The sequence below is a fragment of the Corvus brachyrhynchos genome, unplaced genomic scaffold (genome assembly GCF_000691975.1).
Source record: "Corvus brachyrhynchos isolate BGI_N302 unplaced genomic scaffold, ASM69197v1 scaffold236, whole genome shotgun sequence".
Lineage (NCBI taxonomy): Eukaryota > Metazoa > Chordata > Aves > Passeriformes > Corvidae > Corvus > Corvus brachyrhynchos.
Genome location: NW_008238660.1, coordinates 791,089 through 804,080, shown reverse-complemented (window position 1 = coordinate 804,080; position 12,992 = coordinate 791,089). Strand labels below are relative to the sequence as shown.

At 50.3% G+C, this 12,992-nt stretch overlaps 1 protein-coding gene across 1 annotated transcript in view; it reads left to right on the top strand.

Moving 5' to 3' along the window:
- The window catches only part of SHISA6 (shisa family member 6), a gene marked incomplete at its 5' end in the record, with an annotated part of 180,321 nt that overhangs the window by 153,969 nt on the left and 13,360 nt on the right, over window positions 1-12,992 (top strand). The window contains one exon of the mRNA XM_008636359.2: window positions 3,665-3,727. Coding sequence (XP_008634581.2) covers window positions 3,665-3,727 — 63 coding nt within the window. The remainder of the gene's footprint in view (window positions 1-3,664; window positions 3,728-12,992) is intronic.

Genomic DNA, 12,992 nt, shown 5'->3' with positions numbered 1-12,992 from the left:
AAGTATTCTTTAACAGTTCCTCAGGGTTTTGCACCTTGGTGCAGACAATTCAGGTGGCGATTGTGGTTTAACCCCAGCTGGGGACTTACCCCCACGACGCCAGCAGGATACAGTGGAGAACTGGAAGGCTAAAAGTGAGAAAACTTGTGGATAGAGACAGTTTAATAAAAGAAATAAAATAATAAATGGTAAATGAAAAGGAACGTGTCCTCCGTGCGCGTGCCTTCCCCTGTTTGCAAAGGCGTGGGAGCACTGGTTCCCTTTTTTCCGGTGAAACATCTCATTCTTTCTGCTGGTTATTTTATCTGATCGCTCCTCCAGCTGTGCTCAGAAATTTCCTATTGTGGTCTGGCAATTCAGAGCCCTGTGGGTCCTTTCTTCTCCTAATGGAGTTTCCTGGTAAATGGCTTTGAACTCAGATCCTTGTCTCAGCAATAGATAAGCTTCTGCCTAACTGGCACTTCACAATTAACAGCATTATCTTGTTAAACCTGAAGAGGTGTAGGAAGGCTCAGCCATCATTTTAAAGCGTTTTATTGCTTAGAAAGTGTTTACAAAGGGCTACAGAAGTGGTAAATGAAGCCCAGCGCTGCATTCAGATGCTTGATTAGCTCAGACGCATCAAAATGCCAACAGTTCGGGTTCTGGCGGGGTTGGATGCCATTGCTTCAGCAGGGGCCTCAAAACACCAGAGGTTTTTAGAGGGGAAAAAGGAGAAGAAAGGAGAGGAGAGGAGAGGAGAGGAGAGGAGAGGAGAGGAAAGGAAAGAGGAGAGGGAGAGGAGAGGAGAGGAGAGGAAAGGAAAGGAAAAAGGAAAGGAAATTGGATGTGAAATGAAAAGTTGCTCAGAATCAGAAGACGGTGGTTCCTATTCAGGTGCAACTGTCCTCAGTGAAGACCCAACTTCCCCCAGGAGTGAGGTTGTGGGAATAAGTGACCCGTGAGTGTTCGCAGGAGAGTGAAACCTCTGCTGGTTCCCTCCTGGAGCAGTTGCTGTGTTCAGGCTGTGTCTGTTCCTGTTCCAAACACCGGCATTTCACACCTCGAGTGTCCCCATCTCTGTGTCCCCTCTCGCCTGGCAGCTCCTGCAGCACCAGCAGGAACAGCGCACACAGACTTTGGGGTTTGGGTGTTTTCTGCCGCTTGGTCTGTAAATGAGCTTTGCTGGAGCCACGCTGGAAGTCCTTGCTCTCCTTGGCGTGACTGCAGCCCACGCCTGGCTGGATCCCAGAGGGACGGGCACAGGAGCCACAGGCTCCTCTAAAAGTGTGTGGAAGGATAGAGACCTCCGGGGGAAATTCATCTTTCCCAGGCTTGCAGGACAGAAGTGTCTGTGGAGCAATTTAGTCATGCTCGATGAACTTATCAGCTGCAAATGTCAAGGAGAGGCCATCAAGAAATAAAACAGGCTCGTTACTCGCTACCTGCTTTGCAGCCTCAGAAAGAGATCCGATAACGTATTAATATGGGAATAAACGGGGGGTAAAAGAACCGCTGGAACTCGTGCCGGGCACGGGATGAAGATGAGGGAGCGATGCGCCCTTGTGGCAAAGGAGGCCACCAGCATCCCGGGCTGCGCCCGCGGGAGCGGGGCCAGCGGGGCACGGACGGCGTCCGGCAGCACCGGGGACGAGCAGCTGGGAAGCCTGTGGGCCACTTATTCAAGGACACTTGAGGTGTCCCTGTGGACCTGGGCTTCTCTCAAGGTTTGCTCAACTCGTGCTGGCAGCCAAGCTAAAACCCTTTCATTTTCCCATCTGCCCGGGGTACACCGAGTGCCTGGATTCTGGATGGAGCAGGAAGCAGGTGAAGATGCCTAAATAAACTCTGATTTTATTCCTGGTTGCACCCAGACACTCGCCACAGTGAGGGAGAGCAGCTCCCACCGAGATAAATGAGCAGCCAACACGCAGAAACAAATCATGGCAACTTAACCTTTTTTTCTTTTTTTTTGCTGTGTTTTATGGCCAGGGAGGAATAATTCGTATTAAGGATCATGACCTTAGCAAGATTTCCAGCAGTTTCTAGCAAAGCAATGTGAGATTAATTAGAGAAGTGGGTTGTTAATGAACCTGTCTGGGGTAGAGGCCACGAGGGCTGAGTGGCCATTCAGGGATCAAATATCAGGGGAAGGATGGGCTGATGTGGTTCTGGATTTGGTCTCTTTGTTCCTGGTGGAAAAGGAATTTGCTTATTAAATTTGCAGGTGATATGAAGCTTGCATGACCGTAAGTCTATTAGAGAACAGGATTAGAATTTAAATTCTTGACAAATTGGATAAATAGCCTGAAAATAAATTGATTAAATGGAGAAAAATGAGATGCCTCAGGCTGAAGCAGGAATACTAAAAAGCCTTGTCTGTGTTGGAGAACAATTGGAGAGTTCCTTGGAAAAGTAATAAGGAATCACAAAGGATCATAAAATTTACACGAACCAGGAAAAGAGAAGTATTTCAAGTTTGTGTGAACAAGAGAAGCTGACTTGGGACAATCCAGGCATTCCACTCTGTCCTGGTTAGAAACACATCCCAGACTTGAGAAGGATCTGGCTCAGTGGGAGCAGAGGGTGCTGGAATGACAGGGGTCCAAGGGAAAGCCAGTTTTATAGGGAAACAGGAAAGGAATGGTGTTAGCATGAAGGATGAAGGAGCACATGCTAACTGTGGTCATGAAGAGCTGTGGCAGAAATAAGGGGGATTCTCTCCACATCCCTGGAAGACAGGAGAGAAGGAACTGGTCTGAAAAGCAGAAAGAAAGGCCCAGTGACACAGATCTTCGGGGGAGAAAGTGAGATATCCATGAAAGGTTTGGGAATAGTACAGGAGGCACTGGACTAACCCCCTGCACCAGGAGAGCAGGACATGAAAGATTCCTAGAGATCTCCTCTCATCCTACACTGCTACAGCTCCATCCATGATGGAAAGGTCTGGACAAAGAGCTCATTCCTTACTGGAGTAGGTGTGGAAACTAAAGCTCATGGAGGTTTATCAGGAGCCCCTTATCTGATCCTTTTATTGCAGTGAGAAGGAGACAGAGTTGTTTCCCACCGCCAAGGGCAGTTCCCAGCCCCAGTTCCAGCAGTGACTCTGCCATGGATTGTTTCCCCTGCACGGGGTGCCTCAGTCTCACAGGATTGCCCCTTCCTGGGCAGGGACCCACAGCCCCTGTGCAGCTGTTAAACTCCCCGAGGCCACACCTTTGGCTGCTCTCTGCACTCACACAGGACGTGCTGCTTGTGCTTGTGCTCACAGTGGCCCAGGCTGGGCTTGGGTGGTTGGGGCTCACATCCTGAAAACCTCCAGAGCTCCAAAGCTCTGTGCTCGATGGAGCTGGAGCTGTGGGATGGGGGCCTCAGGAACAGCCCACCCCTGTGGGCACAGCTGGGTGTGCTCCTGCCTGGACGTGTTTCTCACCTTTGCAGAGAACCCTCATTTGCAGGCTCAGCAGAAGGGGAGCAGATTCCCATTATCGTGTTCTCCTTGCATCTGGAATTTTAAGTGAACTGCATAACAGAATCTTCTGCTTTCTTAAGCATTTCCTTCTCCTTCCTTTAATCATGCTGAGATTTCCTGCGATACTGTGAGCTGTAATTATCATCTGCAGATCAGTGGCGGTGCTAAGCTGGTTCTTAAAGGGATTTTTTTTCTTTTTTCTGTGAATTTCAGATGACCAAGAACAAAATTATAATCACCTGATACTAAACAGTGCCACCCAGACACCTACACATGGTAAGAGAAAGCAAAGAGCAAAATTACACACGTTGTAACTTTCCTCTGCCAGCCAGTAACGTTTACTGGCACCAAAGTGTGCTTGATGTTAATGGAAATATTCCTCTGGTGATGCTGCATGGCTGATGGTTCCCATCAACATTAAACACAGGACCATATTTTCAGTGGTGTGCCCAGGGAAATATGGCCCAGTCTTTTCTAGGTGTGCTGATCAGCCTCGTGTCTAATTCCAAGATACTCCTCTGTTTCCCACTTCGTTTCCTCCACCTCACCCCAGCCTGGAGAGGTTTCTTCACTCCCTCCATGGCCAGAACCTGCCTCTCTCTGCTCAGCCCTGTCCCCCAGCCCTTCTGTCCCCTCCTTTGGGTTTCCCTGAGCAGCACTGGAGCCTGGGCTGTGTCTCCCCTCCCTGGGAGCCACCACAGACCAGTCAAACCCCAGCAGCTCCTGGCTCCATCCACCCCCAGGCCAGTCCCTGCCACCCAAACCCTGTTCCCAGTCTCTGTGCAATCAGACCAATTTCTGATTGATCCCTCAGGTCCTCTCTGCTTTCTTCCCTCTTCTGCTGCTGCCTTGTCTTGGTCCTGTCCGTGTCCCTCCCTGCACCCTTTGCCTTTGGAATGGGATCCATTCCTCCAGCGTTGGCAGCTGGGACCTTCCTCCTGCTGGAAGCACTCAGTAAATCTCATCTCAAACGCTTCTGGCAGTGCTGGGTCTCTGTATTTGTTACTCTTTTTGTCCTGGCGTTCGTTTGTTTTGAATTCTGAAACCTCATCCTGACTATTCTGGAGCTGATTTATTGTGAGTTGTGTTCATGTGTAGAGATCTCCCTGTTGCTAAGGAGGGTGGGAGAACAATTGCCCTTGGAAAGATCACCCAAAACCTTCGGGGTTTCTCCTTCCCAGCGGAGGCAGGCAGCTCTTCAGCCTGCAAGTTGCTTCCATGGTAAGACTGTGTTATTAGGGCTTCATTTTCTGTCTTCCAAAAACTCCAGGAGGAGCAGTGTCAGCTCTAAACTCACCAGTGCCACAGCAGTATTTATTGAGCCTGAACTGACAGCCTCCAGTGCTCCTCAGACTCCTTGTTCTGTTTACTTCTTCACCTTCCTGAGGAAAAAAAAAGAAGAAAACAGAGAAATAGGGCTGAAATTGTGTTTTCTTCTCTTTGATCTTGCTACTCCTTCTTAAAATCCAGCCCCTGCTGGGCTCTGAGCTGCCCCAGGAGAGCGCCCTTAACCTGTGTCTGCCCAGGAGCTTTAATGGAGCCCCAGCATCAGGGTCCCATTGCATCCAAGAACTCCAGGGAATGTGCTAAGACAATTAAATTTCCCTCTGCTCTTAACAGATGCTTTGCTTTTTCATGTACTTAAGAGACAAAAACACAAAAGCAGATACACTCATGATCTTGGATTCCTTGTGCTTCCTGTGTCTTAATAATTTGGTTGTTCCGAGTGGCTTGGATGAGCTGACTACAAATAACTGTGTGATTCAGAGGTTCATCTTCTCCCTGAGTTCTCCATATGGCCATGGGTGCTTTTGTTCCTTCCCCTCGTGTGTGCTGCTGCTGGTGAGCCATTGCTTGGCGAGTCTGAAACGATATTTGGACTTTTCAAGTAAGACATCAGAAGAGCTTGCAGGATTCAGAATTACTGCTGAAACTGTGACCAAGGTTTAATTTAATTCCTTCCCCAGCTGGGGCATGGGGTGCATTTGCTGTGTGGTTATGCAGATTTGGAGGTGGACAGGAGCACTGTGTTCACCAGCTGGTCCCTCAGCCTGTCCCTGGCACCCCCCGTGCTGTGACAGCCTCTGAAGGAGGCAGAGTGAGGGGCCTGGGCTCAGCTCACCCTTAAGTGCAGTAAAAGAGCAGCTGAAGGTTGCCAGGATTCCAGCCTGAGCCAGCAGGGCAGTGGCTGTGGGTGACATGCAGCCAAAAATCCCTCTTGTGCCTGGAGCAGCTCCCTAGGGTCTCACCCCACAGGGATGCACTCCGTGGGTGTGCAGGGTGAGCTGGAAACCTGGAATTCCTGTCAGGATCAGAGCTCAGCTGCTGTGGGCTGGTGTCTTCACAGCCTTCACCTGTAATTCCCTGAGTCTCCAAGCTCCCTCCGTGCTGGGCCTGAGCAGCAGAGGATTCCCACACCCAGCTGTGCAGACCCCGAGCCCGGGGCTCTGCAGGAGAGCTCCTCACGGAGAAGGAAGGAAAGCCAAGTTCCCTTTCCCCTTCCTGCACTGGCTGGGCCTTTGGAAAAGCAGAGCCAAGTGCACCAACCCAGCTGTTTTCCCAAAGGTCTTGGGAATCACAGCAGGATCTCCGCATCTGGGAGTGATCCAGGTGTGCAGCAGGGCAGCCATTCCCTGTTTGGGGAATCGTAATGGGATCTCAGTGTGCAGGAGAGATCCAGATGTGCAGTGGGGCAGCTGTTCCACCAAGCAGCGTTCTGGGCAGACCCTGCTGCAGCCCTGGCAGGGCCATGGTTCAGCTGAGCAAGGCAGAGGGTGGCCAGCATCTGTTTCCATGGCAGATGCTCTCCAGCTCCTCATGTCCTGCTGCCTCCAGCTGCCACAAAGGAGCAAATCCCAGGGGATCAGAGCAATCCAAGCTCACAAGGAAGGAGGAGAACAAAGAAGAAGCAGGTTTGACCTTAGGTTTTGGAGCTGTTCTGCTGCAGGTCCCCAGGGTTAAACCCCCAGGGGCTCTGGTTTAACCTGGCAGGGGGTGGCATTTTCGGGGCACAACCTTTCAGTGCCAAGGGGCTGCCCACCATAGAGCTGGGATTACCCTGAGCTCTTTCCGTGCAGGAAGGAATCACCACTAATTAACAGAGGGGTCACAGTTAATCTGCTCTGTCAGGCTGCTCTCACCTTGTTAGCAGAGCTGGGAGGGGGAGTCTCCCTTCCCTCCCTGCCTGGCTGGCACAGAGGGCTGGAAAATCTGGTATCTTGGGGAAGACAATTCCCAACGGGATCAGGAGAAGTGACCACAGGCAGGTGAGTCCCAGGAAGTGGCCAGGGCCAAGCTGGACGGGGCTTGGAGCCCCTGGAAGGTGTCCTTGCCCATGGCAGGGGTGGCACTGGATGAACTTTAAGGTCCCTTCCAGCCCAGCCCCTCCTGGGACTCCACAGTTCCATGACTCTCCCAACCCAGGGTCTGCAATCCCCGGATTTCAGTTCTGCTGCTGTTGAGGGCTCTGAATTTACCACTCTGACTCGAAGCATCCCACATCTTCCAGGAATCCCTTGGTTTTTTCCTGCTGCCGGACTATTCCTGCCCCAAATTCCCTCGCAGGACACCAAATGTCCCATTCCAGAGCTACCTGCAGCCCTTTAGAAACCTCAGCCTGAATCTGCTTTCAGTGACAGACTTTAGACCTCAATTCCACTGAAATCAGAATTTTCCTGTGGATTTCCTTAACTCTAGACTTTATTTCTACCTCAGCTGCAGATTTGAGCTGCAAATGAAGAACTCTACAGCAGTTTTAGGAAGTGTAGTGATTTGTATGTAAAATGTGAGTGGGAGGGAGCAAGTATTAGGCTCTAAGCACAACCAAGTTTTACATATGAAATGCAGCTAAATCTTTTGATACATTAATTTATCTCGCTTAGATATTCAGCCTTCACACAAAATAAGCACATAAAATGATTTTCCCATAAAAACATTAAAATATGAAGGAAAAAAAATGAGCTGGGGGCACAAAAGAGAACTGAGCATCAGCTCTAACAGAAATACACACTGACTGCCTGGGCTCAGTTTCTGCTCAGCTTATTGCTGTATTTTTCACTGCTGCTGAAGTTTCATCTCATTATATTTAGTGCATATATAATTATCCTAACCTTAAGAACACCTAATAAACAATTTTTTTTTACATCTTTATAAATACCAAGCGCATTTCCAAATAATACAGCGAGAAGGAAGTTCATAGCACGATTTTTATGTCAGTTAATTGCATTTGACAATCATCTCAAAAAATACTTGGTAAACCACCATGAGCAGCCAATTACTTCAAGGTTTTAATGTGGCCAATTTGTTTTTCCATGGATGATGCCTGGGATTGCTCTGATGGAGGCAAATTTCATTTTATAGCTGTACTTGTGTGAGCTTTTACCAGATTCCTCTCTGTACTCATGTAGGTGTTTGTCTTTTTTATATTTCTCCTTTCTTTTTCTTTCTTTTCTTTCTTTTCTTCCTTTTCTTTCTTTTCTTTCTTTCCTTCCTCCCTCCCTCCCTTCTCCTCTTTATTCTCTCTTCTCTTCTCTTCTCTTCTCTTCTCTTCTCTTCTCTTCTCTTCTCTTCTCTCTTTTCTCTTTCTTTTCCTTCCTTCTCTTCCCCCTTCTTTCTCTTTTCTTCATTTCAAAAATCCAGGCTGTCTTCCTTCCCACACACTAATAGGGCTTTGGGGGATATCTTGCTGAAAAAATCCTTGCATCAATTTTCTAACATCAGACCAGAAGCTTCAATTTGGGGCAATCCCAGAAGATATGAAAATGATTCCCAATTCTGTCACATCTCCTCCAGCAATTTGTTGAGAGTTTTGTGTCTATTGTGTTTAAGACACTGTTTACAAAATCCTAACAATTAAGGACTGTTTAAATTAGCTTTATCCCCGGTAGAAATATATGGGAGAAAATGAGAAGTTAATCAGATGTGCAGCACAGAACCCACAGAACAGACAGACACTTGATGTCCTGACCTTCTGCAGGGCTGGGATGGCAGTGGGAGGGAGACATCCAGGGCTGACAGGGCTGGAGCACCCAGCCCCAGCTCCTGGTGCATCCACGGTGCCCTTTGGGGTGCCAGGGCCTGACTCCTCAGCAGAGTGCACAGACTGCTGTGGTGCAATACAGGCTCAGTTCTGGAAATGGAGCTCCTTGGAAAATCAGGGCCACATCCACCTGCCGTGCCCTGAGAGCTGCTGGCCGTGCCCTGAGAGCTGCTGGCCGTGCCCACAGTGCAGAGCCGCGCTCTGTGCTGGGCTGTGCTGGGTTGCTGGGGACGTGGTTGGACCGAGGGAGGTTGGACTCACCCTGGATGAGGTTTGTGCTGCCCTCCCTTCAGTCACAGTCACAGAAACCTGGAATGGTGTGGGCTGGAAGGGACCTTACAGTCATCCTTTTCCAACCAGAGCACAGCTTGTGGCTGCCCCTGGATCCCTGGCAGTGCCCAAGGCCAGGCTGGACGGGGCTGGGAGCAGCCTGGGACAGTGGAAGGTGTCCCTGCCCGTGGCAGGGGCAGCACTGAGTGCTCTTTATGATCCCTTCCAAACCAGACCAAACCAAACCAAATCATTCCATGGCTGTGTGACTTTCCCTTCAGAACCAGCTCCCTCTCCCTGCCCTGAGGAGCTCTGGGCATGAGGCGCTTGCAGAGGTGGGGGCAGGCACCAGTTTGTAATGGTCTCAAACCCAGTAAGAACAAGCCCCAGCTGCACACAGCCCCCAGTGCTGGCAGCTCTGCTGCCAGAGCCAGGTGTGGTGTTCTGCAGCCCATGCAAAGGCAGCAAACCCCAGCAGAAGGAGCAGATCCTTTGCTCTGACAGCTCGGTGCAATTCTCATTTCCGCAGCTCTCCCTTTCAGTGGAATTGGCAGCGTTGCTCCTCTCAGCCCAGTTGTGGGGTGTGACTGCAATGCTCTGTGTGCCCAGGAGCCTTTCCAGGCTCATCCCCCTGGGTGGCAGCGTTCAGGGATGTCATCACTGCCATGTCCAAGGGCTTCGCCCTGCAGTGCGTGGTGCACCCCTTCCCTCTGCACCTTCCTCCTTCAGGCTGCTGCTCAGTTCTCGGCCAGGAGCCCTGCAGGACCCGATCCTAGAACCATCCTGACAGGCACAGGGTTTTTAGCACTGGCAGAATTCAAAACCCTCCATCTCCAGCTCATATAAATGAGGGCAGCTACTCACAGGAGAGCTCTGATTTACACCACAGAGGACCTGACCTGGAAATGTAGAAACCTCCTGGAGATTAGTCATGAGAAATGCAAAGCACTATTAATAACAGTGTTTGTAACACGGAGAAACAGAAGTGTGAAAACACAAACACTGAAGATATCTGTTATAAATTTTAATTTGAGTCTGCGAACATCCATTTATTTGCCTGCTCTGACAGCGTGTCACTTCAGGATGGCCTGGGAACTCTGAGTCCTGGCACAGAAGGCTCCGGAACGTCATCAGTGCTACCAGATTTTCCTGAGGAATGGGGCCCTTTGTAAGGACTTGCGTCAGAATCCGAGGCTTTGCGTCTGAGCCTTCAAAGGGCTGAGCAGAAGGCAGTGCTGGGGGAGCAGGGAGTGCTCTGACAGAGCGCTGGAGCTGTGCTGAGCTGAAGCTGAGCAGCAGAAGGCTGGGTTGTAGCAGCTTCTCCTAGGTGACATTGTTTGCTTTCTCTGGGTGAATGTTTTAAAAGGCATCTGTTGAAATGTCTTGCAGAATTCGCACAACATATGTGCAGACTCAAATGCAAATCTGCAGCACATCCCTTTTGCCACTTGAGCTTTGTTTAGAACTTTGCCATCAATTCACTTTCTTTTTTCTTTTGTTTTTTTTTTTTGGTTTTGGGTATCATCTGCTCCCGTCCTGCACATGAAAGGTTTTGTGCCTTGTGTAAACACACTTTGAAACTGTCTTCCAACAACAGGGGCAGAGCGAGATGTGACAAGAAGACTTCAGGTCTAATCTCCACAGCTCTGGAAATCCTGAAACTTCTCTGAGCCCTGAACTTGCAGAGAGTTTGCAAAGCAGTGGCAGAGAGAGGAGGCTCTGCCTCAGCTCGGAGGCGCTTTGTTTCCTTGTTAGATGAAAAAGCAGCCGAGTGCATGGGTCCAGCAGAGCAGTGAATTCGTGTGTCCACCTTCACTGCAATGGCCCAGGCACAGCTGGACTGCAGGACGCACACGCACGTGGTGCCACGCCAGTCCCAGGACATTCTCCTGTTTAGATCAGGGTGCAGTAGGAGCACGGGCAGTGCTCCCAGCCCTCCTCCAGGGCAGCCCCTTCCCCAGCCCCTGCACAGCAATGTGGGCAGGGCAGGAGCCTCTCGGAGCCCAGCCCAGGGATGCTCTGGTTCCCACAGAAACACAGCAGGATTCAGACTGGCCTGGCAATTCTGGCTCGTGGAGCAGAAGAAATGCACCCACCTTGCTCGGTAGGGCTCTAGGAGGAGAGATTAGAGCCCCACAGAGTTCCCTGCTCCCTTCCTGAGCTCCTCGTGCCAGCGTTGTGACTTCTGGGCTGGGCTGTGCCTGGTACCAGCCCTGCCAGGGCTGGAGCATCCCTGCTCAGAGCACTGTGCAACCTCTGCTGCCTGGAGGATGAGGAAATGCTGCAGAGCTGAGCCCTCGCCTGCTGAATTAATCAGAGACATCGGCAGAATTTTAAAGCGTTGCATTGACTGTGCCAAGGTGTGGCTGTGGCAAGGAGAGTTTAGAACCCAAGAGAAATGGCATTGCTGGGGGAGGTTCCCGTGGCTGCTGTGTGTTCTCTGGGCTGGGTGAGCTCCATCTCCTGCCTGTTCCTCTGAAAATCCCTGTGCCACGCTGGATGGTGTGTCAGAAAATGGGGACAGAGCTGCAGGATAGTGCTGAGGAAAATGGGGACTAAACCTGGCTTGCAGAGGTAATCCCAGTAACCATGGGACAGAGCTCGTGTTCCAGTGGTCATCTCCAGCTGCCCAGAGCGTAGAGCTGGACTGGGATGAGAGGGAATGCGGGGGAACACAGCAGGGAACAGTCTCAGCTGCCCTGCAGGGAATGAGAGACCTTTTTATTGATTATTGATTTAATAATTCTTGGTTATGGCCTGCAGCTCCCATAGGAGCCCACAAACACCACAAAGAAAGAGGAGAGAGACCAGAGACAAGCGTGACTCAAATATATGGCAGGAGTGAAAAACTGCTGAGAAACTTGTGCTGAACTGGCCTCAGAATATAAATTGCACGAGATATTTCTCCTTACTAGTTCCCTGATCTCCCCCTCAAACCACATTATGCAAAGACATCTGAAATTAGCTTTGGTCATTTCAGTTTATCCCTTATTTTGCTGAGTGATGGGCAGTGGATTTCAAGGTGACTTCTCATTTGCCAGAATCATTCTGCTCTGTTCCTGAGTGACTGGATGGAAAACGCAGCAAGGAGAGGAACTGATCCTGCACCAGCCCATCAGATAAACGTGTGGCACTTAATTTCACACACCTCATGCAAGCAGTCAATTAATGCTCCTGCTTTGGCACCGAGCACAAGCTCCAAGCATATGACTGGGCTCATTGCAGCATGTCCAAACGCCCATGAAAATGGAGATTAGCTCCAGGTTCTGGCTGAGGAATTTGCAACGAGATGTTACCCCAGGGTCCTTGCCACACAAGCACGAGTAGGAGTGGGGACATGGTTTCAATGCTGATACAGTCTCTGTTTACTGGATAATATCTAATCAATTGTTTCCAGCCCCCTGATGAATGCAATGCACTCCCTGATCCTGCAGCCAGTCTATTAGACATGGATTGAAGTCATCAGCAAGGAAATGATGCTCTCTGAGAGGTGACGCTCCAGCTCGCTTGGGGCTGTGCTCTTTCTGCCAGAGCAGAGCCCTGTTCTGGGAGAGCAGAGAGGAACAGAAGTGATGGGAAGGGAGAGTTTATGAACCGAGGTGGTTATGGCATTGTTGGGAGGAGTTTTTCACAGTGCTGAATTCTGTAAGGAAGTCAGGACTGCCTCAGCCTGTCTTTGACACCGTGCAGAGCTGAGGGTGGGTGTCAGGAACGTTAAAATATCCAGGGGAAGAACACTTGTGGAAGCAGCTCTGGATCCCTGTGCACAGACACACAGGGGAGGTGCTGGGTTCATTTCCAGGCAGCAGGAGCACCGAGGACGTGGCAAAATGAAAAATGCAGAGAGCAGGAAAATGTTCTGCTGTCCAACAAACAGAGCTCCAGAGGGCAGAAAGGCAGCAGGGGAGGGGATGGCCTCACTCTTCCAGATGTTTTTTGGAGGGAGCAGATTCACTTATGAGTCAGGTCTAGAAAAATGTCTGTGAAATATCTGCCCTCTTCTTGGGTGCATTTTGGGTTGAACTTTTTTCTGGGAAATGGGGGAAGTTAGCGAATGTCTGGACACTGCACAAAGCCAACACATGTTCCACATGAGATTCCCCTGCTGCTCTGGCACTTTGGGGCAGAATTTGTGCTTTTATCTCAACCAGCCCATGGTGCAGAGGCTGCAGGAGGGTTTGGGGCAGGTGAGTGTGCACTGACCATGCCCTGCTCTTCATGGGGACACTTTAG